General features: G+C 41.9%; 2 protein-coding genes across 4 annotated transcripts in view; both read right to left on the bottom strand.

Annotated features, from left to right (window-relative positions):
* LOC109039018 (cGMP-specific 3',5'-cyclic phosphodiesterase) overlaps positions 1-14,227 on the bottom strand; it is a gene marked incomplete at its 5' end in the record, with an annotated part of 94,936 nt that extends 80,709 nt beyond the window's left edge. Inside the window, 2 exons of the mRNA XM_019054340.2 lie at positions 7,537-7,772; positions 13,989-14,227. Of these exons, the coding sequence (XP_018909885.2) occupies positions 7,537-7,772; positions 13,989-14,227 (475 nt within the window). The remainder of the gene's footprint in view (positions 1-7,536; positions 7,773-13,988) is intronic.
* A 60-nt stretch (positions 14,228-14,287) lies between these two features.
* LOC140225501 (uncharacterized) overlaps positions 14,288-25,628 on the bottom strand; it is a 129,432-nt gene continuing 118,091 nt past the window's right edge. For all 3 annotated transcript variants that reach the window (XM_072304626.1, XM_072304625.1, XM_072304627.1), the window contains one exon: positions 14,288-15,239. In XM_072304626.1, the coding sequence (XP_072160727.1) occupies positions 14,429-15,193 (765 nt within the window). In that variant the 5' untranslated portion in view covers positions 15,194-15,239 and the 3' untranslated portion in view covers positions 14,288-14,428. The remainder of the gene's footprint in view (positions 15,240-25,628) is intronic.

Below are 25,628 nucleotides of genomic sequence, written 5' to 3'. Positions count from 1 at the left end.
AAACCGCAAAATTTGATGTTAATTTCGTCACATTTTACATTTCGAGGGGTGGTTATCGAAAGAAATTTTACGTGGAAACCATTGGTACCACTTTTAGAACCTCAAAAGTTTGTATAAACGGAGTTATAAGCGTTTAAAGTTTCCAAATTTTGTCCGACCTCTCGTATCGACTCGATCCACTGTGCGACGGAGAAAATCCTTTTCCTCCGAAACGGATCCCGAGCTCAAACAGAAAGCCTTTATGTGACAGCTCAGACGTGTTCCAATAGCCTTGATCACTATACACCGGGTTTAGCTCGCCTCCAGGTTCCTCAAAGGCCAGTGGCGTGGTGTACATTGCGATATATCGATTGATGTCCCATTTAAACCTATGGAAAAGGATCGATAAACGGGATGTTCGCAGCGAACACCATATAAACCGATTCTTTGCCGCAGCTTCAAATGGGCAAATATCGAGAATCGATCATTCACCCCCCGCCACTGTGAAAGGCTTGCAAAATGGGTCTACTTTACGTTAGAAATAGAGCATCTATACTGCCGTGCTAAGAAAAAACGCCGTATGAACATTCGAGAGTTGCCAAATTTCCTTTAATAAAATGTTTATTTTTGAGGAAAGCAATGCATATTTCACCTTGAAATTTTCAGAAACTTCAAGTGAAATTGCGAACAAAATTACAAGAAAAATTTAAATAAAAATGTTTACAAATTTTCCCGAGTTCGTGATTTGCCGAGGGCAATTTGGCAACGCCTGATGGTTCGTGCGGCGTTCTTCCTTAGCACGGCAGTATAGGTGCCCTTCAGGTGCTCGTTTCTGACGAACTTGCGAAAATAGCCTTCAATGACTCAGGTATGCAACCTCGCAAAGACTTTGCACGAATGGTTGCCGCTAAAACATTTGGAGTTTGATTGATGACGCCACATCCTTAGTGGATGACTCATTTTGTTATTGCGAATGAGAGGATTCTGCAAAATCACGACGGTCAAGTCTGAATAGTTGCTGTTCAATCATGTAGGATCCATTAAATTTTCAAAATTTCGAGTTGCCATCTAATTTTCTTTTTATACGTACAGATCGTGCTCGTTTGTGACGAACGTGCAAGAATAGCCTTCAATGACTCAGGTATGCAACCTCGCGATGACATTTCTCGAATTGTTGCCGCTCAAATATTTTGGGCTCGATTGAAGGCGCTGCGTCCAAAATGAATGACTCATTTTGTTAATGCGAATGAAAAGCTTATTTTCGAGGATCTTACAAGGAGCTTTTATAACAAAATGGGTTTGCAATCCTAAATTGTCAATTTTTCATTCTTGACCATCCATTTTTGTCTAGGTCTGTGAGTGTTTTAGCGGCTCTGGTGCTTGCACTAGAGCTGCTATTCCGGACGGTCCCAGCTGGGGAGTATCAATGCAGCATGTTACATTGTAGAGACCGCGCGTTGGTTGATGGGAATCGGCGCCATTTTCGGCTATGTTCCTTGTCATGACTTTATTTTATTGCATACTGTTTTATTGTTAGTCAATGCTATGTTGTGTATTGTATTTTTGGAATCATGGTGATACAGTCAATAATTCAAAACTTGTTTGTGCTTTTATCTCGTGATGGAAAAAATGTACTTTACGTTCAAAATTTGAAAATTTGAATTTTAAAGTTTTCGCGGTTAAGGAAGCTTTAACCACTGGGTTGGAGCTTCCTAGTTAATTACTCGATATCAGCTGATAGCAAACAAAGGTTACCAGAGAAACCGTAAACGTCTAACAACTATCGTGGCCATTGGGGCGATTATTGAAATGATATCGACTGTATGTCGCCGCTTACGACAGGACATAGCCCTATATTAACTGTGTAATATATCGCAATTCGATATTGTTTTGATTTTTAAAAGGAGCAATTCATTCATACAGTTCCGATTAGTTTTGGCGAACGGGCCCTTAACCTACGGCACTCGGCTCATGGGAATTTTTTAACTTGTCCTGGACGGACTCGTCTGTAGCGCCTCGTTCTTCGTTGTGTGTGTGATTTCGTGAAGAAGTTTCTATGGCAATTTGCTTTTATTTGTGAGCTGTTTTTTCCATTCCGGGAACATATTTATTGAAAACGGCGACTTTTTCAACAGTCCTATTTTTATCTACAACATCTAAGTGGCCCTTCATAATCATTTAATTTTGGCCCCTGGCCAGAAAAAGGTTCGGAAATTGCAGTGATTTTGCCGAAAATGCTGAAGTAAGTAAATTTGGGCATTTTTTTTTCCTTCTTCAAACTCTGTGGAGAAGCACTTCTCCTCCAGTACATCTATTTTTTTACTTATCTCTCGCAAGGTACATTTACAGAAGGTGTGTTCCAGTATTAACAGTTCAGATTCGTGGTTTTTTTATTATAACGCTTATTTCGGAAAGCAATTATTACATTGTTCAATTCTACTGACTTTCAACACTCGATTATACTCCCGGCAAATTCTGCAGCAGCGTTTCAAATGTTGACTCTAATGCTTCCAACAGCCATCCGATGTCTAAGGGTTTATCCCTAGATTTAGGGATTTTCCGGAATTTCCAGGGATTTAGGGATTTTTCAGGAAATCTAGGGATTTTTTTTTGATGAGGTAAAGTTACCAAAAATCAACTTTTTAACCTCAATTCTAGCTTCGACAATCGAAAACATTTTTTCATCTATATTTTGTAGGCCTTTTTGGCAACACTATTTTCCCCGCAAATAAGCCGGAAATTAAAACGATTGCGTCCTTCGATGTACTTGACATTCAACTGCATTCAACCTGTTAATAATAAGAAATCAACTAATATTCTTTCATTTTATTGGTCTGGATTAGCACTGCTTTCAGAGAGCGCCAAAATTCAAACGAGCCAATCAGATTTAAATATTGCAAATCGCTACATCGAATGACATCATGATTCTTCGTTAAAAATGGCGCTTTTTGCAAAATCTAGGGATTTTTTAAGTATATTTGAGCAAATCTGGGGATTTAGGGATTTTTAGCGAAATCTAGGCATTTTTTTTCTTCCCCGCTAGGGATTTAATATCGGAAGACTGGCTTCCAGTATCGTAGCGTTGATCGTCGCTGATGTCGAAATGGAACCTAATGCCGGACTTACTGTAACACCTCCATTCCTCAATTCCGGTGAGGAATACGTCTCTACCCTTAACTCAATATAAATATACAAATTGATAAGTGAGTGCTTTAGTCTCCTGAAAACAGAATTGCGAAACTTAAAATTGGAGAAAAATGATGAGTAAATGAAAAAATGGAACCAATTGATGGGATATGTCGCATGCCATTCTGACACAAAATATGGCGTCTATCGAATCACCTTAACTAAATAAAATAACCAAATTTTCAACTCTCAAACTATCAACTATCAACTATCAAATTTCAAACTATCAAAATTTCCAACAATGACAAAAATGATTGTAATATAAGTACCTATAATGTAATGAAATATACACGCTCTAATCATTTAATTTGTATTACTTTTATGTTATGTACCTACATGTTATACTATTTTTATAATAAATTTTGCCAACATGCTTTTCAATTCAGTCTACAACATTTCATGCCGACGTGGCAATAATGATTTATAATGCCCCTAATCCATTAAAATGAATTACAATAGTAATGCCGCATTATAATGTCGTATTATACATCGCAACGATTCATGTCCTACTGATTATTGATTATTGTAAGATGAATTCTGTTTTCTCTGATTGTATGTTTCATACGTGCGAAGCAAGTACGGGTCACTAGAAACGTGGTTCGTACGGGTGGCTGATGAAATTGATCTTCGAATACCTTTTGATGAGCTAGGGAAATGGAACCATCTGCATCTCATGGACAATAAATAGTTGCCGTAATTAAGGTCATCCCGTGTTTAAGGTGCCGTGATTTAAGTCATAAATTCTTCATCTAATTCTTGATTCATCTCCAAAATGTCTGCTAAAGCTTTCATGCGCTTCTCCTTGTATGCATGAATGAGCAAATTGGGTATCGAACAAGCGGACACTTTTTGAAAATTCAGATGATTCTGGACAATATCGTACAGAAGTCCACGAGCTGCAGATAGAACCATTACCTCTAGCTCATCAAAAGTTATTCGAAGATCATTCAACAACCTCTTTGACAAGTTGCAAAAACTTTTCGTTAACAATAGTGTCACACGGTACTAGGAATATTTACTATTTAACGAACCTTATATTTCCCTGACTCAGTCCTAAATTATAGAAGTATGCGTTACTTTTCCAGCAATCCAAAAAAACAATTATACAAAAAACCAATACCTACACTTTCAGATATAAAAATGCAAATTTTTTGCAGCCTCGCTAAACGACTTATCAACCAGAGATTTTTTAGGAAGCGGACCTCCAAAGAGCTTTCAAAATTAAAAGTATACAACAAGTGATAATGCCATGTATTCGCCATATCAAAGCCCAATACACATTTATACACCGGCTACGTAAATCTGCTAAGTTACAAAACATGAATCGACAGTTGTCGGATTGTACATCAATGACAAAATGTGTCTAGGCCCTCATTCTTGACTACAACTACTGCCCCCAGAGCCGCTCTCCGACGCCAATGCGTTGGAGCTTCCTGCTTGTTTAAATTCTAAAGTACCCATGTACGGAGAGTACAGATGTCGGTAATTGAGGTTAGGCCATGGAGCTTTTATGGCCCAAAATGGCAGTCAACCTATGGATTTAAGTTAGCAAAAGTGATTTATAGTTACAATTGGACGTATTTCTGCCAAACGGAACAATGCGCATTAAGACATGAGCCCTGAGACCCATACAAATATATGCATAATAGGGCTCACGTCATATTGCACATAGTTCCGTTTGCCAGGAATACGTCCAATTGTTACGACCCGTCGTTTGTAAAGCATTTATTTGACTTAGTTTTTGCATATATTTACTTATTTTTCGGAAACAAAACTTGAAGTCTGTAGCAAGTTACAAATTGTTTTGTCTCCGATTGTGCCGAAGAAAGCACTTGGACAGTCTGGAAAATCCGGCACGGCCGGTGGGAAATCTGCGGAGAAAGAACAGCTGGGATTGGAAATCGCTTTCCGCTTATTTATGATGAGTAATAACAGTTTTACGCGGTAAAGGGCAAGAACAAAGGCGGGAAAACTGCGAGCAAGCGTCGCGCGCCACCGTCTGGTCTTCGATCGTCTGATATTATTTCTTGAGATCCACGGGCAGACCGAGGAATGGTCCATGAGCCAGACTCTATTACGCTCGTTTGTCCTTACTAGACAAATACACTTTTTAGGGGACTTTTATTTTTTAGGTACATTTGGTGCCTCCTAGATGCTGCGAAGCAGCGACATTAGATAGTACGTGTAAGCATTGTATATGGTCATTATATATATACCGATTAATTCATAAATTTGAGTCAGTGACTCACCTGATAGAGTTTTATTTTTAATTTTTGTACATATACTTTAGTTATGTACCTTTTACAGCACTTTTTCAGTACTTTCCCAAAAAATTCAGTACCTCATAAGCAGAAAAACTCAACATTTTTTCGGTACTTTTGAGTTGATAGTTGATTTGAGTTCCTTTTATTTAGTTGAATTTTTTATCGTTATTTATGTTTAATTCCTCTATATAAATTATCGATTTGCTAAATACAATCCCAGCTTGAGCACACTTCAACTATGCGATCAAAACTGAAGTAGCGGCAAGGAGAAACCTACAAGGCCAGCGTGAAGGCTACCTCAACGTTGATCTTCCATCGCATTGCTAAGGCGCAACGATACAACTATACGTACTCTCCGGAATTCGTGAGGTATCACGCCGCAATTGAAGGCGTTTTCGAAACTGCCAACTTTTCACATCGGGCTTTTTGTGTCGCATAAATAGGGTGTCTATGAAAACTGGCTGGCAAATATGAAGTATTTTTACAGTGCGCATTCAGTACCTTCCCACAAAATTCACTGCTTCACAGCTAGCCTTGTCAGTTTTCCTTCGCCGCTATTGCAGTTTTGACCGCATAGTTGAAGTGTGCTCAAGCTAGGATTGTATTTAGCAAATGGATAATTTCCATGGAAGAATTACAAATAAACAAGCAGTAAGATAAATTACTAAATAAAAGGAACTTAAATCAACGATAAAATACAAGAAATAGCTTAAATAGAACGAAAACATCCGAGCAAATTACACGCACTCATTATTAAATGGAACGCAAGCTATAAGCAAACAATTAAAATAAAGAGATGTGCGCATTAACTGTTCTAATAGCTCTTCAGATCAGTCGTTCCATTTATCTCAAGCTCCGCGGAATTTCATACGACACGAGAATCCCTTTATGGAGAGTTGGCAGTTCCGAAAACGCCTTCAATTGCGGCGTGATACCTCACGCATTCCGAAGAGTACGTATAGTTGTATCGTTGCGCCTTAGCAATGCGATGGAAGATTAACGTTGAAGTAGCCTTCACGCTGGCCGTGTAGCCGCTACTTCAGTTTTGATCGCATAGTTGAAGTGTGCTCAAGCTGCGATTGTATTTAGCAAATGGATAATTTATTCATATTGAAGAATTATACATAAATAACGTTAGAAAATATAACTAAATAAAATGAACTCAAATCAACAATCAACTTGAAGGTACCGAAAAAGTGTTGATTTTTTCCTGCTTATGAGGTACTGAATTTTTTGGAAAGGTCCTGAAAAAGTGCTGTGAAAGTAATTCCTTTTCGTCTGCCAGTTTTAGTAGAGACCCTGTTGGCATGAAGGGAGATGAAGGTTTTAAAATTAAAACCAAGAGTTTTATGTAACCTCTCAGACTGAACAGAATAAACTGAACAGACAAACTGACAAAAAAAATGTAATGTTGACACCATGATCGGTGACACCATGCTACGTAATCAGCGCAACTGACCAATTACGATCCGTTTTCAGTAGAGCACCTGTATAGCGAGAGTATGGACAGATGTGAAACTCCGAAAATCCATCAGACCTTCGCCGATGCTTCTGCGAGTAAAGTTAGGGCCCAGAGATGCAGCCAACCTATGAATTTCAATTACCCAGAACGATTTACTAATACTATTGTTAAGAACCGTCGTTTATAAAGCACGTATTTGACTCAGTTTTTGCATAAATTTACTCATTTTTGCGGAAGAACGCTCATTTATGTACATCCTTAGCCATCTTGGTTAGAATTGGAATCTGCAGACTCTGAAGACTGGCAGTGTATTTTGTGTGTCAGAAGTTTGTTAGAAGGATGGCTGCACTTTTGGGCCCTAAGACCTCCATGAAGCGATCTGTCCATACTCTCGCTATACAGGTACTCTAGTTTTTAGGTGGACTGTCTTACAGGGGCGTAGCTAGGCAATTTCTCTGGGGGGAGGGGGGGCATGGGACCACCTCTCGTGGTGAAGAGAGCGGGGGGTGGGGCAGGGATGGAGGATCCCGTTTTTCTGGGGGGGGGGGGGGCACGAGATTTCTGGAGGGGCCAGCCCCCCCAGGACCCCCCTAGCTACGCCCATGACTGTCCAAAATAAGGGTTTGAGATGAGTGGGCGACTCACTGGTGTTGACGGTGACGTCGAAGAGTTTGGCGATGAGGTATCGGTTGTCGGGGAGGCCGCGGGCGAGGAAGAGGCTCCCGCGGTCGGCGTGGGTGAGGAGGCTCACGTTGACCAGGATCTTGTGGCAGAGCACGTCCAGGTCCAGCTCGTTCGAGACGTCCTTGATGAGCTCCATGAAGAGCTCCCCCTCGTCCAGCGAGCCCAGGTGACGCCGCCAGTCCCCGCTCGAGCGCGACCTGCAACAACCAACCCGACCAACCATCACTTTCCCATCTACAGTAGACTCTGGATCATCCGGGTTAAGGTGATTCGATGGACGCCATATTTTGTGTCAGAAAGGCATGCGATATATCGCATCAATTGGTTCCATTATTTCAGCTACTCGTCAATTTTCTCCAATTTTGAAATCGCAATTCTGTTGTCAGGAGACTAAAGCACTCGAGTGCAGTTTCGATATCAGTATCGAATGCGATGTTTTCTCTCTGAAAAAACCACGCCTTTATTACGTTGAATTTCTTTGTTAAAATTGGTAAGCGAGTGCTTTAGTCTCCTGACAATAGAATTGCAATCTCAAAATTGGAGAAAAATGACGAGTAGCTGAAATAATGGAACCAATTGATGCGATATATCGCATGCCGTTCGGACACAAAATATGGCGTCCATCGAATCACCTTAATTGGTGCCAGGCCCGATCCGGATGAAAAAGAAATCCGGATAATACTAGTAAACACAAACACCACCAACCAATACCGCAGTATTCTTATTATTATGTATACATCATGTACATACCAACACGAATTTAAAAGGTTAACGCCAAACTGAACGACTCAATGGTGATTGTGAATGGTAGCCGACAACGATAAATTACAATACAACGATTAAAGCGCACAATGCGTGAAGTACTCATGCAGTCTTGTAGCCGCTAATGTGCATTTTAGGCTAACTAACCGACTGCACTGCGTTTGGCGTAATGCGAGAAGTATTTATGCAATCTAGTAGGCGCTAATGCGTTCCACGCCGACCTCACTGTTTGGCGCAATGCGTGAAGTATTCCTTCAGCCTTGCAGGCGCCAATATGCCTTGCGACCGCTTCTCCGCGGATCCGCTCACTTATCGGAATGCGTACGTAGTTACATGGTTGCAAAGTCGATCCGGATAACCAGAGTCCGGATAATACGAAGCCGGATAATCCAGAGTCTACTGTATATCCAAGAAGCATACCCCCTGACTAGAGTTGAGACAACGCGGCTTGTGGATGTGACAAACGGGAATAAAGATTACACAAATTGGACGTTTTTAGTAATCTTTGATCAACTCATTTCCAAATTCCTGTCTCCGTTCCCTCTCTCATTCCTTTTGTCCCTCGTCGCACCCCCAGTTCCCCGGTCCATTTCAGTTTATAATCTTTGCAATTGGTGAAAATGTAATCTTTATTTCCGTTTGTGACACTGTGAAAGCCTAAAATACGGGAACCAATCAGAAATGGATTCGCATTGTCTTTACTCTCAGTTTAAAGGGACTCTAACCCCTCCCCCTCCATAGCGCTTCGTAAGCGTTACGTGTTTCTCATCAGATCATCAGAAAGGGGTCGTCTATAAACGGACCCATAAATCCGCGGCCATAATAACGGTTCCATAAATGAACCGCTTTAAGGTGATTCGATTCACACCATATTTTGTGTCAGAACGACTTGTGATAAATCGCAGCGATTGGTTCCATTTTTTCTGCCTCACTCGTCAAAAGAATCTTATCGACGATGGAACTCCTAAAGCGGAAACAGGTGCGATGAAGAAGTACGCAGGACGAAAAAAAGGGAGAAGAGGATAAATAACACGGACAAGAAAGAGGAAGCAAATTGGAAAGATCCAGGATAAGAAGAGCACGAAAAAGCACCTAAAAATTCCCAATTTAACATGAGTCAGGAAGATGGAAATTAGTTTCCTCGCGTTAAACGAATGACCAGAGGACGTAAAAAAATTCATGACTCTTAACTCAATGTTCATAAAGGCTCAGACCTAATTTATAGACTAATCCACGTAAACACCTAATTTTCCACATCCGGGGGGCTTAGAGGGGATCCTGGTGGTTTTTTGGAAATTGAACGCGACGGAGGCCAGAGCGGTTTCCGTCTTTTGGTCGGATGGTTTTAGGAAGGGAGTATAGCATGAAGTAAAGTACGTTCAGAGGATTAATTGAGGAGTTTATTTGAAAAATGACATAACCTCCATAGAAATCCGATGAAACTTACGCCGAGCTGAATATAAGCCGTTCAATTCAACTTTTCCCCGAAAGTAATCCCGTTTAATTCGCCCCCCGAAGCGCATGCCGGCTCCTTCTTTTAAAACCGCTTATGTCGCGTCGTGCACAAGTAGGGGAGCTGCGGTTTTTCGCCATTTGGCAACGGTGGTCTCGTTAATGCTGAGGGGGCGGGGTTGTAAATATTTATTTTCCTCCGACATCAACCCTGAAAATTTGAATATCATTGTAATTCGAAGAACGCCGCGGAATTCGGGCTTTGCGCGGAGGTTGGTCTTCTGAAATCACCGTTGCTAGATTGCACCAATGTTGGGTGCTTTCTCTTCTAATTTCCTCTTTCTTCTCCTCTTCCTCCTCACCTACTTTCTATAAGTCCTAGCCCTTCGATTTATATTTGAATCAATTTTATTTTTTTACTTACTTTCTCTTCCTCTTCCTTTTCTACCTTTTGTTGGTCCTTTTTTTACTTCTATACCACTAATGCATTAATTTTCTTGCACCAATGTTAGGTACTTTCTCTCCTAACTTCCTCTTTCTTCTCCTTTTCCTCCTCCCCCATTTTCCATCGGTCCTAGTCCTAGTGCAATGCACCCATCCAATGCACCAATTTTCTTGCACCGATGTTGGGTACTTTCTCCTCTTACTTCCCCTTTCTTCTCCTCTTCCTCATCACCTTTTTCCTGTAGGTCCCAGTCTTTCGATTTATATTTGAATCAATTTGATTTTTTACCTACTTTCTCTTCCTCTTCCTTTTCTCTACTTCTTCTTAGTCCTTTTTTTCTTTCTATACTAGCTTCTTCTTCTCCATCTTCTTTTATCACCTCTTTCCTAAAATATTTTTCATTTTCTCCCTCCTCGTCTCAATTTTTCTTCCTCTTCTTTCCTCCCTTTTATATCAGGTACCAACGTTTCAGGTGTGAAATGGACTACCAAACGGAACCATACAATGAAAAAAAAAAGAATCTTAAATTCCCCGCCAAGAGGTATTTCTTCTTAAATCAAGAATTTTTCCGGTTAATATAAGCTACTTTGTTGCTTAACCCAAGCATTAGTTCTCTTGTATCAAGAAAAAGTCAGCTTAATGCAAGCTAAAAAAAATTCTTGGCGGCGAATTCAAGAATCATCATGCTCGATCCAAGCTACTTTTTTTTCAGTGTAGACGAGTTTTTTTTCCTTTTTCGTCTTTTTTCCCTTCCTCCTCTTTCCGCTTTTTTCTTTGCTTCTTCTTCACCTTCTCCTTTGTCTTACCCTCAAATAAATGAAAGTCAAAGACTCAAGTTTAAAAGACAGGAATTCGTCAGAGCTGTCAGACTACGGTTAACGAAGTTCGGCTCGCGGGAGAATCCTCTGTTGCGAAATCCGCCCTCGCGTGACTTTTTTTTTTTTTTTTTTTTTTTTTTTTTTAAAGAACAGAAAGTATCCTCGCGTGACTTGACTTTTTGACGTTCCTGCGGATCCCTCGAGTATGCCACCTTATTACGTTCGCTTCAATCCCACCATCTCCAGAGTTTTCCGGGGCACAATTTGCGGAAGTGGACAGCAGGGTCTCCTTCCACTTTTTGATTAAATTGTGCTCCGAACAAATGGGAAAAATTCACCAGAATCTCACCCTCGCCCAACGAACTACACCTCTAGAATGGCTGACCAGTGTTAGAGACCCGGAACGTTTTGAAGTTGATATAGGTTAGGTTTACTTGGGCTCACACAGCAGGCTGCCATCTAAACCCATGTCAGACGCTGCCCACATTTTGCCGAATATTGTTGAATAAAGTGATAGCAATGAAAAGATTGCTGAACAATCGCACCTCGAAAGGTTTTCTTTACTCAAAAAATAGGAACTTTGAAAGAAAACCTCAAAAAAATGAAAGTTTACAAAGGTTGAAATTTTCACATGTAATCCTTATGGGCAAGACGCAGCAGAAATGGAGATTGAGGTTAGCTATACTTGGGCTCCCACCCCCCTCCTGCCTTCAAAAACCGGCCCATGCGCGTTACGCAGGTTTGCTATCTCGCGGCCATTCTAGAGGTGTAGTTCGTTGCCCTCGCCCGCCATCCCTTTCAAATGATTCTCAATTACTATTACTACCTTTCCTGGCAGAAGCGAAATTCTAAAAACATGTATCTCAATAACCGTGATTGCAGATTTTCATTCGCACTTCCTTTTGCAAGGGGATCATGAGCAGAAACAAGAGACCCTCCACTGGCCTCCCCCGGTAAAAATTGGCGATAGGAGCTGCGTTTAAAAATACCATAGGAATTCTCATAGCCGACTAAAGAAGGCTATTGAAAATCATATAGCCGGGCTATACGAAGCTATAAAAACGTATACAGTCGGGCTATAGTTCCTATCGCCGGGCTTTACACTTTATCAACATCGGCGTTAAAAGGTTATAGGAAATTGTGTAGAAATTCGTGTGCTTTGGAAATCATTAAGTTTGATACGGAACTGCCTTAATATTTACAAAACGCACGTTACATTTTCCTTTAAAACATATTTTTTTTCATCAATTAAAATGAGAATAATCCATACAGAGTGTGCAAACATTTCAAAATCATGAGTTGAAAAACGCTGACTCCTTGAGATGAAATATTAGAGCCTAACACAAACGGAGCGGCGACGCACTGGCGCCTACAAACCTAACAGAGATACTTCACGCATTGCGCAAACGCGCATTGACGCCTACAAACCTAACAGGGATACTTCACGCATTGCGCAAACGCGCATTGCCGCCTACAAACCTAACAGAGATACTTCACGCATCGCGCAATGCGTGAAGTATCCCTGTTACGTTTGTAGGCGCCAATGCGCGTTTCGCGCTCTCTGCCCGCCTGCTGCGCCGCAGCGTGCCACGGCGTCTGAAACCACTAGTTCACCAGAGGTATTGCACAGTATCGTAAGAAATTGAAGGCGCTCCAACATATTAAGAATGATAGGTATCCTTCAAAAGCACGGAGCTTTCCTCGCAAAATAAATCAAGATACTACGGCACAAAAAGAGAGTGGTACCTAGTCCAAAAACTAACTAAGTCCTTGGCAATTTTTATGTGTGGGATTTGCGTCTTGTCTCCAAACATGCGCAAAATATGAACAATGTTGCCGTTTTCTATGGAGACCTCAAACGTCAAGAAGGTAACTATCGAGGCCCACAAGACGTGGCAGCCCTGTTAATGTACTCACTGCTGTCTCTGCATGAAAGATTTTACTGAATGCGGAGGTGGACCCTCCTACGAATATAATCGCTTAATGCTCCGACAGTTCCGACACTTTGGCGTAAGCTTTGAGAAATTTTTATGATTTCGTAAGGGGCTTTCAAGTTGAGGTCGTAACGCTTGTAACGGTGATATAATTGACGCTTAAGAAAGGAGCAACCTCTGTAGGTAATTAGTTAAAAACTCTGTATGGATACAGAGACGAAAAGCATAAGACGAAAATGTATTACTTCTCACACATACTGCTGTGCCAAGGGTAAACGTGAACCTCCTGAGAACCTCTAAACAAAAGTCGCTTTAGCGTCTAATCGAAAATCTGAGCTGCATGCAAGAGCTCCATTCTGCCGTGCCAAGGAAGAACGCCGCATGAACATTCGAGAGTTGCCGAATTTCCTTCGATAAAATGTTTACTTTTGCGGAACGTTATGAAGGTTTTTCCTTGAAATTTTCAGGAACTTCGAGTGGAATTGCGAACGAAATTATCTGAAAAATTGGTAGGAAACTATTCATAAGTTTACCAGGAAATTCGTGTATTACATACATACATATCAAGCCGCTAACTCAGCGCACTAGAGCGCTCTGCGACTCCAAATCGCCATCGGAATCGATCCTCCCACAAATCATCGGGCAGATTACACCGTCTGATCTCCCCTCCACTCACTCCTGCCAACCTTTACTGACGTCCACGCGCCTTCTTCCGGAGAACCCAATCAAATACCTTTCTGGGCAACCGACTATCTGCCATTCTCCGCACGTGTCCATACCAAACAGCTGCCTGGTTTTGATATCGTGCACAATATCTTTCTAAACTCCCATTATCTCACGCACTCGTTCATTACGAACGCGCTCTCTCCGCGAAATCCCTGCAGACCTTCGCCAAAAGTCCTTTTTGGTCCAAATTTGTGTATTATCAAAGGAAATTTGGCAACGCCTGAAGGTTCATACAGCGTTTTTCCCTAGCACGGAAGCATTGTAGAGAGTGCTTACCCGCTGGGAGATTTGGCCCTCTTGATCGGCGACGACGCGAGCCAGTTGTTGAAGAGGTCCGAGGTCACGGAAGTGGTCCTTTTGGACCTCGTCGGGAGGTCGTCGAGGACCCCCACCTGCGCCTCGCTCTCCCCCGAGCTGGAGCGGTTTGCGCTGCGCCAGGAGCCGCTGGATGTTGTCCGCGTCGGCCACCTCCAGGATGAACTTCTCCACCACCTCCGGTCGCTCCGACAGAAGACTCACCAACTCGTTCGTGCTCAACGACTTCCCGGACCCCGCGCTCTTCTTCGAGTCTTCGCTCTCACTCTTCCGGCACTCCAGCCCCCCGTTCTTCCACGACGGTATCCGCATTCTAACCTCCACGTCTGTCCTACTCCCGCTTTCAGTCCGACTTCCAGGTTCCGTCCGACCTCCGGATTCCATCCTACTTCCGGATTCTGTTACACTTCCGGATTCCGTCCTACTTCCGGATTCGTCCGACTTCCGGATTCCACCCTACTTCCGGATTCCACCCGACTTCCGGATTCCGTTCGACTTTCAATTTCCGTCCTATCTCCGTCTTCTTCTTCATCTCTGATTTCCACTTCACACCCAGTTTCCGATTTACTTTTGGTATCTCTATCACTTCTAGTGTCCTCTTCACTTCCTGCCTCCGTTTTAGTGACGACTATCTTTTTACTTCCGTTGTCACCCTCACTTGTAGGGTCCATTCTATTTTCCGGTTTACTTCTCTTTTCCGCTACCTCGCTTCCCGGTTTCGTGTCTACTCGCGTGATAGGCACGGAGGTGGCGTTTCCGGTTCGCGAGAGCGCGTTTTTAAACTCGGAGACAGTATTTTTGGTTTCGGTAGCGTTGCCTTCGATCCCGGAGAAGATGCTCTTCATCTGCGAGACTCGGCCCCTGGTTACCGAGACTTCGTTTCCGGTTTCGGGTGTCGTGATTTTGGCGACGGGGACGCGGCGGCTGATTTCCGGGGAGCCGACTTCCGGCGCGTCGACTTCCGGCGCGTCGACTTCCGGTTTGGGCGTCCATCCGGCCTGTTTCGAGAACTGCTGCAGGTGGTTCTCGCCGCCCATGTTGATGAGCATCACTTGGTCGTTGGCGGACTCGTTGGCGGTTTTCTTGGCGACATCGGGCGTCGAACCCGGGCTTCCTGAGTTCTGGGGGCAGTTGTTGTTCGTTTCCGCTGGGTTCAGGTTGGCCATGACATGGTTGCCATCATTTCAGCGCCATTCTCTCGCGGAACGCAATCTGCAACAAAAGGTAAAATCCACTCGTCAGGCGGAGATACTGGAGAGGAAAATGACTCTTTTAGATGATATGCCAAAAGGCACCGAAAAAAAGTGATGTTGATTTATCATTCTGGATGTTAAAAAACTGTGCGAGAACTTATAAAATACTGAATTACCCTCCACAGCAGTTAAATTTATATCTTGGCATTGCTAAAGTAACTGCTGTGGCGGGTAATTCAGAATTTCATAAGTTCTCGCACACTTTTTTTTTACATTCAGAATGTTAAATCATCCCCACTTTTTTTCGGTGGAGTTTTAAACTTTGATTTATTTGTGAGCATGGAACTTGGAGAGGAACAAAAAAGGAAGTAACAAGCGTGGCACCAAAGCACCCCTAAATATGAGTTATTAGTCTGCGAGATGCAAAGGGCTTGTCAAAAGCTGACACTTGTGTGTCGCGTTATACCTCGGAATTATTCTCACCTGCTCCGCATCCACCTTATCCCTCTCAATCCCTTCTCCCCCTCCCCCATCAGTCTTTGAGCCATATTGCTCTAAACGAGCCAACTTCATTCATTGCATATTCTATGTGTTGCTCCGATGTCTATATTAAAGTCGAAAACATTACTTGGCTCGCTAACGGTGATGCCAAGGTATTTTAAAGTAGCCATGAAGCGCCGAGCGCACGTAGTGGCATTTGAGGAGAGAATGGCCAACACAAGATGCACATAAGGAAAGAATAGCCAACACAAGATGCATTTGGACTGCATTTTGCAATTTGGAGCTATAAATTCTGGCTCATCTGAAAAAACACTTATGTGCGTAAGAAACTAATGGCACATACGGTGTTTTTAAACCGGGCCGGAATTTATAGTTCCAAATTGCAAAATGTAGTCCATTTGATCCACAAAATAGACATCAACATGGACCACATGAACGAAATCATATACAGTCAACATTAATTTCATGTCACATCTCTTATTTTTGGTTTAACCCACAGAATTCTACGGAGTCTATAAATAAAGATAAGCCAATCAGGAATGCATCGTTTTCTAGGAAATTCCGTTTTTGCGAAAAAAAACCTTGATATTCCTGTAGACATTTGAGTGGAACTTTGAAACCGTAACTTTTTTTTTCTTATGCACCGAGTCAACAACGTCAAACAAGCAGCGCTTAAAAATACTACAATTTACGAGTCTCTCAGCCCATCCTCGGCCTGGTATACGCAGAGCAAGGGGACAACTGAAAATAGGGTGGTGGTTAAAAATGAAAGTCGGAAGGGGGGAAAAAACGGCGAGAAATAGTATGAAACGTGACGTTTTGTCAGAACGGTGAGCTTTTTATCTGATTAATTTCGCTGCTTGCAACTTGGTTGCCTGTGGTAAGCCAAGAAAATTAAAATGTGCGCGGCTAGCCCCTAATTCGAGTAATTCCCCCGCTGTTTAAAAACAAACTTCCCGCCTGCGTCTGACAGAGCTCTTGTTCCTAGTTCGCCGTGCGCCGCGCCGCCGGCTGTTTGCTTACGGATCTTACTGCCTCCGACAGCGGCGTTGTCGAGTGAAAATGTCAAACTACGCTTCAGCTGTAACCATTAGTTGGCAAATTTTCAGGGCATTAATATCGTGTTAACGACGTCATAATGATTTTCTCTGTTTCAGAAATTTTTAGAGGCAAACTAACTCATGACGCAGAAAGACAAAAGTGGGTCTATTACACACAGAGGTGGGAAATTTTATGATATTTGCTCGCATGAAATTTTTTGAAACTTTTGGGAAAGCATTCAGAAGGCCAATAAACGCCTAGAAACAGTGATTCTGGACTGTGACGTAGTATCGTTTTTAAAGCGGAAAGCTTAATAAAAGGCATATTCCTTACCCAAATTGTGAAGTTAGGAATATATTTCAGACTTCCTCTATGATGTTCATAGTGATTTTTGAGACATTTTCTACAAGAAACTTTTGGGCGCTTCTGGGTACCAGATGCGCCCTTTCCAGCCGTTCGACTCCCCCGATGTAACATGTACTATACTACATACCGTTTTGCCTTATGGGTAATGACGCCATTCTGGTACACCCGGGAAAATTTGATTTTTTTCTGCATCTGGTATTCGTAAAAGTTTTCGTGAAATGTTTTGCTTTTAAGCATAACAATCTCGCACGGACGTATTACCTGGTTAAACTATTTTGGGGCTTCGTTATGCTTAAATGCCTCATATTCGAGGTTGTAGTTTCAGATTGATTCGAAAAAATCACGAACAGTCACGTGATCTCTTCATTTTAGTGACGTATTACTGTGCTATTTTGTGATTGGTTCATTTTCTCGGCGCAGCATCATCAAGCGTCAGCTGTTTGCGGCTCTGGGTTGAAGGTTTAAGGATGCCGGCCAGGTTGGCCTAGTGGTCAGTGCGTCTGACTCTAGGCCAATAGGTCCCGGGTTCGAATCCCGGTGGTGGCGACAAATTTTCATGGAACTGACGAGTGGATTTGCAGAAACAGATTCCACTCGGCCTTAATCCCTGAAAATTTGAAAGCCTGGAGCATGGATGTGCCTAAATCCCATGATGTCTAAGGACAATAAATACTGTCTATCGATGGCTGTAGGTTCCAACGGAATATAAGCCACTAAACCAGCAAAAAAAAAAGGTTTAAGGTTATGTCAGAGAGAATAGAAAGTTAGAGGCCCGACTCGATGCTAGGTAATTGAAACAGATGCGCTCGCAGCGCGCTCGCTGGCAACGTACGCAACTACTATTTTCTATTGTTTTCCAGAGACTAGCGGCGGGTATGTTGCTGCCGGACCACCTTGACGTAGGCAATTTGTTATACATCGTCCGTCCGCAATACTTTCGCTTGGCCGTATGAAAACGTTCCTCGCATGCGCAGTGTTAAAGAAGCGCCCTCCAACGCTTTGGCGTTGGAACTGCTTGTTTTTTTTTTTTTTCCGCTAGCTGAAGCTTGTAACAGGCCCATTGTGCGTTAACGAGTTGATTTCAAACTTTTTGACGGCCCCATCGTGATTTTTAGCGGCCTCATCAGATAGAAGTTCATTCGTTAACATCCATTTCTATGAAACAACAGAGCCATTTTTGCGTAATTGGTGATACCCACTAGCTAATTAGACATCCATTCCTCCGGAATAAGGTCGCAGGGCAGACGAAGCAATAATTCCAAACTGGATTACCGAGACTTATCGGTGGAACTAATTTCCCCGTCTAACTGAGTTAGGAGCAACTTTCGGACGGATGTGCCGTTGTCGGGATCCCCCTAAACCCGCCCCGGCACGCGACATCCTACGTGGAGCAATTTTGAAATTGGAGGAAATCTCGCAAGCGAGAACCGACCGCAGCCGCACTTAGAGGTAGCGGTGCCATGGAAGTCATTAATTGAATCATCGATGTCTTGTCCTAGTTGGTTAGAGTTCTTCAAATTCCATACTCCCCGAGGGCTACCGGCCACTGTGCAGTTGTAATGAGATTGGAGCAACTGTCGCCACGTTGATGCAACCCACTAGGAAACCGGACCCTCTGTGCGCTCATTTTGATCAAAATATTACATACTATTCGATCGAAAAACCCGTGAATCGATCGATAAACCCGTGAATCAATCGAATTTTGTCGACGGAATCGGTGTCGATTGATTCACGTCGATCGATTCACGTTTTCATTTTTCGATACATTCATGTCGATCAAATCGGTGTCGATTGATTCATGTCGATCGATTCACGTTTTCATTTGTCGATCCATTCATGTCGATCGAATCGACACCGGTTTTTTAATAATTTGTCGATTGAATCGGTGTCGATCGATTCATGTCGATCGAATCCATACCCATCTCAAATTTATTCAGGGTCGACACTTATGTAAACATTAGAAGCCAATTTTGTGATTAAACACGTGTTATACTTAAGTATCGGCAATTTAAAATCAACTATTTTGAGATATCAATTTTATGGCGCAAATAGCAAATTTTCAGTACTTATTTGAATGTCTGCAGTATTATGATTTCACTAAGGAGGAAGAAGACACTAAAAATATGACTCAAAACTGTGAGAAATGGGATGGTAGAGAGGTTGCTGGATTTACACTTTTCAGAGAGAAATCAATGACAGAGATGAAACAATTAGAAGTAGAGTCACAAAATCTTGAGTCCGAAAGACCGAGGTCAGTGAATCTGAGGTTAAAGCAAAAATAACAGTGGGAAATCAGGTGAAACTGTCAACCTCGCAGGTCCCAAAATTTCACAGAATAAATGAGGTTGAGAAAAAGTGAATGAGAGAAAGAGAGGAGGGAGTAGATTCGCCTCATTTTTCAAAGCAGTCTAATTTTCATTCGAGGACCTTCGAAGTGCCCGATTCCGAGGTTTATGCTGCCATGCTAAGGAAAAACGCCGTATGAGCCCTCATACGTTGCCAAATTTCCTCCAGTAAAAACAAAATTTACTGAGAAAATCGTGATTATTTGTTTCCAAAATTTTCACACAATTTTGTACGCAACTCGATCTAAAATATCTGAAAGTTTTCAGGAAAAATATGAAACTTTCCTCAAAAATAAAGGTTTTATTCGGTGAAATTTGGTAACTCTCGAATGCTCATACGGCGTTCTTCCTTAGCACGGCAGTATGCATGTATTTCGTTACTCCTCCGGCTTAAGGACGTAACTCATTTTCACACGAGTCCCGGGAAACACGGTGTTAAATGGACGACAGAGCTCATCCCAAGATGGAGATTTGTTTTTACATCATTGGAGCCACAATTTATGCGCAATTCATTCCACCCGCACTCTTATTTACATACTCTGAGTTTTGAAGGCGCTGTCGGTTCCCGCGTTCATTCAACCGTTGGTTGTGACGTCGCTGCATGATTGAGCGGAGCAAATTGTTTGCGTGGAGCTATTTTCTGCGCTCACATGGGTCCGTTTCACACGGGCAAGATAGTGCAATCGGAAGACTTTTTGTTGGTAAAATCGTTGAGCACATCAGACATATCGAAAAAACTACGCCTTAACGCACAACACTGGAAAAAAAATGAAATCTTAAAATAAGATTATGTGCACTCTTGGAAATTTTTCTCTTGATCCAAGCCGATATTGCATTGAACCAAGAGACTTGACACTTGAGTTAAGAAAACGGACTCTTGGATTAAGATGCCAGCACCCGGACTCTAAATGCAAGAAACTTGGTTTCTTAAAAGAAGAGTTCTGAATCTTAACTCAAGATTAACTCTTAACTCCTTCCAAGAGCCTCAGGTTTCTTGAATGAAGTTTTCAGGTTTCTTGAATCAAGCTTTCAGATTTCTTGAATCAACCCTTTACGTTTCGTAAATCAACCACTTGGAGGGGAGGAGGGTTCGGTTTAATAGTTCAGCTTTTCTTAACTTAAGATGTATGAGTCCACATTTAAAGAATTACTGTGAGAACGAAGTGATGAATAGTGGCGAAAATGTTATCTTTGGCCACGGCCGCCATCTTGGATTTTTAAATTTTGAAAATCTGACCAAAAATTCGAGTTCCCCTTTGAAAAATACCCCCGGATACCGAGTTACACGAAAATCGAGCGAACAGGAGCCGACTTAACATTTTAGGCCACGGCCGCCATTTTGGATTTTGAAATTTTGAAAATCTGACCAAAAATTCGAGTTTCTCGTCGAAAAGTACCCTCGGATACCGAATTTCACGAAAATCGAGCGCACAGGAGCTGACTTAGCATTTTAGGCCACGGCCGCCATTTTGGATTTTGAAATTTTGAAAATCTGACCAAAAATACGAGTTTCCCGTCGTAAAGTACCCACGGATACCGAGTTTCACGAAAATCGAGCGAACAGGAGCTGACTTAGCATTTTAGGCCACGGCCGCCATCTTGGATTTTGAAATTTTGAAAATCTGACCAAAAATACGAGTTTCCCGTCGAAAAGTACCCACGGATACCGAGTTTCACGAAAATCGAGCGAACAGGAGCTGACTTAGCATTTTAGGCCACGGCCGCCATTTTGGATTTTGAAATTTTGAAAATCTGACCAAAAATTCGAGTTTCCCGTCGAAAAGTACCCACGGAAACCGAGTTTCACGAAAATCGAGCGAACAGGAGCCGACTTAGCATTTTAGGCCACTGCCGCCATTTTGGATTTTGAAATTTTGAAAATCTGACCAAAAATACGAGTTTCCCGTCGTAAAGTACCCACGGATACCGAGTTTCACGAAAATCGAGCGAACAGGAGCTGACTTAGCATTTTAGGCCACGGCCGCCATCTTGGATTTTGAAATTTTGAAAAGCTGACCAAAAATTCGAGTTTCCCGTCGAAAAGTACCCCCGGAAACCAAGTTTCACGAAAATCGAGCGAACAGGAGCTGACTTAGCATTTTAGGCCACGGCCGCCATCTTGGATTTTGAAATTTTGAAAATCTGACCAAAAATTCGAGTTTCCCGTCGAAAAGTACCCCCGGAAACCGAGTTTCACGAAAATCGAGCGAACAGGAGCCGACTTAGCATTTTAGGCCACGGCCGCCATCTTGGATTTTGAAATTTTGAAAATCTGACCAAAAATTCGAGTTTCCCGTCGAAAAGTACCCCCGGTCAGAAAGTTTCAAGTAAATCCGTCGATAAATACCCCCTAAAACCTGAAATTTCATCTATAATGCTGTGACGTCACGCGACAGGATTGAACCTGTTGAAATCTCGGTACAGTAGCTTTATATAATTCATACTTTCTAGGTATTTTAAAGGACAAAATACGAGGGCTGAAAAATAACTTTACGGATGAAACTTAGAAAGTTTTAGTTTCGAAAAGGTTTAAGTGCTCTGAATGAAGTAGTAAGGACGAAGAACAAGCTGCATAACTACTAGTCGCTCCTAGAAGGGTTTGTAGGGATATTTCGACCTCACTCTTCATCAGCAGCTATAGCTCAGTTGGTAGAGCGCTCGGCTGTGAATCCAGTCGCCGCGCGCCGTGGGTTCGAATCTCCACAGGTCCGCTCGAGATTTTACGCCGCAACATCTCTCGATTGGTAAGTCAAATTGTGTTAATATATGTCTCTTGTCTCTCTAATTAACTTGTGTAATACTTGTATGTACTGAATAAACCACTAAATAGTTGATGATGTGTGAACAGAAAACTTGTACTCTTCACAAGTAGAGTGCGCTCCTGATCAATTTTTGGAAATCCTGATCTAAGAAAACAGAAATCTTGATCCAAGAAACGATGGAATTTTAAATTAAGAAACCAGGTTTCTTGGTTCAACAACTTTCGGATGCTAGATCCAAGAAGCATGTTTCTTGTCGCCGCTTTTAATGCACCTGGACTCTTGAGTCAATGCACCATTGCATTGGTCCAAGCAGGTTTTTTTTCCAGTGAATGGAGAATTGGCGCAAACATTTTTTATTGCGACACATGAGAGCACTGTATGAAATGAGTCCTGTTGAGCTTGCAAGATTTACTTAACCTTTCGTGTTTTTTTTATTTATTATTACATGAATCCGAAACAAGAAATAGAGAGAAATGGGTCATTTTTTGTGGTGACTCTGTTCAAATTTTTGTTGAATTCGGCCTCAGGAAAATAAAACAGTTGCAGACGCATTGGAGAGCGTCAACTCTTCAAAAACATTCCGAAAATGTTTTTTATCAAATTTCTTTTAGACATTCTTTAAAATATTCAAACCACGAGGTGAGTCGCGCTGAACACGGAAAAAAGTTGATCCCTGATTTAATAATTAAATTGTTAAGACCAGCGGCACCATCGTGTTTCTCGCGAACTTTTACATAAGAATCAACAGTCAAATCGCAAATTCCTCACACATGCAACATCTCCATTTTTTCAGTAAATTCGGTTTTTAGCGTTGGAAACTAGGCAACGTCTGAAGGCTCATACGGCGTTCTTCCTTACTGCCGTGCTAAAGAAGAACGCCGTATGAACATTCGAGAGTTGCCGAATTTCCTCCGATAAAATGTTTATTTTTTAGAAAAGCTGTGAATATTTTCCCTTGTAATTTTCCAAATCTTTAGGTGAAATTGCGAACAAAATTATCTGAAAAATTGGGAGGAAAATATTCACAAGTTTACGCGAGGAAATTCACATTTTATCAAAGGAATTTTGGCAACTGACGAAGGTTCATACGGCGTTCTTCCTTAGTACAGCAGCGTGGCCCCCAGAGTGAATGGCCGAGACGGTCGGGTCCAACAATGGTGTTGTGAAGCGAGGAAACCGCAACATATTTTTCTGCGAGATCATTTTTTATTGGAATCTTCGTCCTTGGAGATGCCGCACCTAGATGCAAACCCGCACCCTTGATCTCTTGTCTGCACTGCGCCGCATTTCCTTGCTCGCCGGATTTCCATGGTATTGCCAAATCGTTCGAAAAGAGACTCTAATATCATGCTTCGGGAGAAGAGAGGTGGGTTGTTAATGGAATCCTCCAACTGCTACATCTATGGATATTTTGCATGTGTGAGGAATTTGCGATTTGACTGTTGATTCTTTTGTAAAAGTTCGCGAGGAACACGATGATGTCACTGGTTGTCTCTATAATTAACTCCCAAGCTCAAAAAAAGCTCTCTAGTTGAGGCCAAAATGGAGGGGATATCCCACGCTATCCTGAGAGTCCACCTCTACATCAAGACTAACTCTCCATGCCAAGATAGGGTGCAAACACATTGACAGGGCTGCCACTTTATTTGGGGACTCTAAAACTGAAAACACGGCAACCCTGCAAATGTATTTGTTCCCTATCTTTGCATGGAGCATTTGTCTTGATGTAGAGGTGGACTCTCAGGGTAGGGTTTGATATCCCCTCCATTTTGGCCTCAACTTGAAAGCTTTTTTTGAGCTTGAGAGTTGATTTCAGAGAAAACCAGTGGCACCATCGTGTTTCTAGCGAACTTTTATACAAGAATCAAAAGTCAAATCGCAAATTCCTCACACATGCAATACCTCCATCGGACGTATTTCTATCAAACTTCCTCCGTTGCTGTTTATCAATTTCAGAGGCTCGCGGCAAGCGCGGGCTGACAAAATCAAAACGCCGTCATCAAATTAGATAGGCAACGCGGATATCGACTGAGCACGTATTGTTGCATCAAAGCGTCAGCCAACTATTAACGTCACTCCCTTGCATCAAGTTGAAAATTCATGATGTCTCACTTTCGTTCCGTTTGTAAATGAAGATTAAATACTTTAATTCTTAGTTTTTCATAGTGCACGATGCATATGTTCACATATTGGGAAACCAGTTAAATAACAAGTCACTACAATTTGGTTTTTTCTGATAAAAAACGTGTGGTGAATATTGATATTTTAAGATATTTTTCTCAAAAATTTTAAAATAAAACGATTAGTTTTTGCTTTCTCCAATACCCATTCTTTATTCGTCGTTTTTGCCACGAATAAAAAAATAAATATAATGTGCAGCCTGAGCTTTCAACATTCGATTCTTTTGGATTTGTCACAGACTAGAGGTGGAATTTGTCAAATGTGAAGGAGAATGGCAAATGTTTAAAACTTTTAGAGTTTTGCATGATTTTGAAGATTTCTGAGTGTTCAAGCACTTAGAAAAGAAAAATACAGCAAAACACCAATTTTCTATAAATTTGACAATGCAGAGTTTTTCACATCATGTTCTATCATCGAACTTTCGAATAATCTATGTTTTATTAGCTATGATCCTATTTCAAAACAAACGTGTATCGTATCCATTGCCAAAAAGCCTGAAAAAACTGTAAATCTATCAAATGGACGTATTTCTGCCAAACGGAACTATGTGCATTGTGACGTGAGCCCTGTTACGCATATATTCTTATGGGTCTTAGGGCTCATATCTTGGTGCACATAGTTCCGTTTGGCAGAAATACGTCCAAATATCCAACCGAGAGCTTCTACATTTGGGTCATTAATCCGACAAAAGTAAGGGAAAATCCAAGAAATGAAATCTAAGTTGGAATTATTGACTATCTGCCAGTGTGCATCTGGCAAGTATACCATAATTTTTTGCTCCTCTGACAGGAGAGAGCATATAAATGTCCATGTGAGCCCTTTTCTGCCGTGCTAAGGAAGAACGCCGTATGAGCCTTCAGACGTTGCCAAGTTTCCTTCGAAAAAAGCTGAATTTACTGAGAAAATTGAGAATATTTTTTTCCAAAATTTTCCGACGCGCAATTTCATTTAAAATATCTGAAAAATTTCAAAGAAAAATTTGCATGTATGTCGTCAAAAATATATGTTTTATAAAGGGAAATTTGGCAACTCTCGAACGTTCATACGGCGTTCTTCCTTAGCACGGTAGTTATTTCCGTATAAAGCTATGCTTTCCTCGGCTCACATCGAAATGGGGATGCGCGCTTTCCCCTACAGATTTCTACACTGCCGTGCTAAGGGAGAACGCCGGGTGAACATTCGAGAGTTGCCTAATTTCCCCGAATAAAACAT

This window comes from Bemisia tabaci, chromosome 9, assembly GCF_918797505.1.
Source record: "Bemisia tabaci chromosome 9, PGI_BMITA_v3".
In the NCBI taxonomy this organism is placed as follows: Eukaryota; Metazoa; Arthropoda; class Insecta; order Hemiptera; family Aleyrodidae; genus Bemisia; species Bemisia tabaci.
Note: the sequence above shows the minus strand (reverse complement) of the source record. Positions and strands in the feature narration are given on the sequence as shown.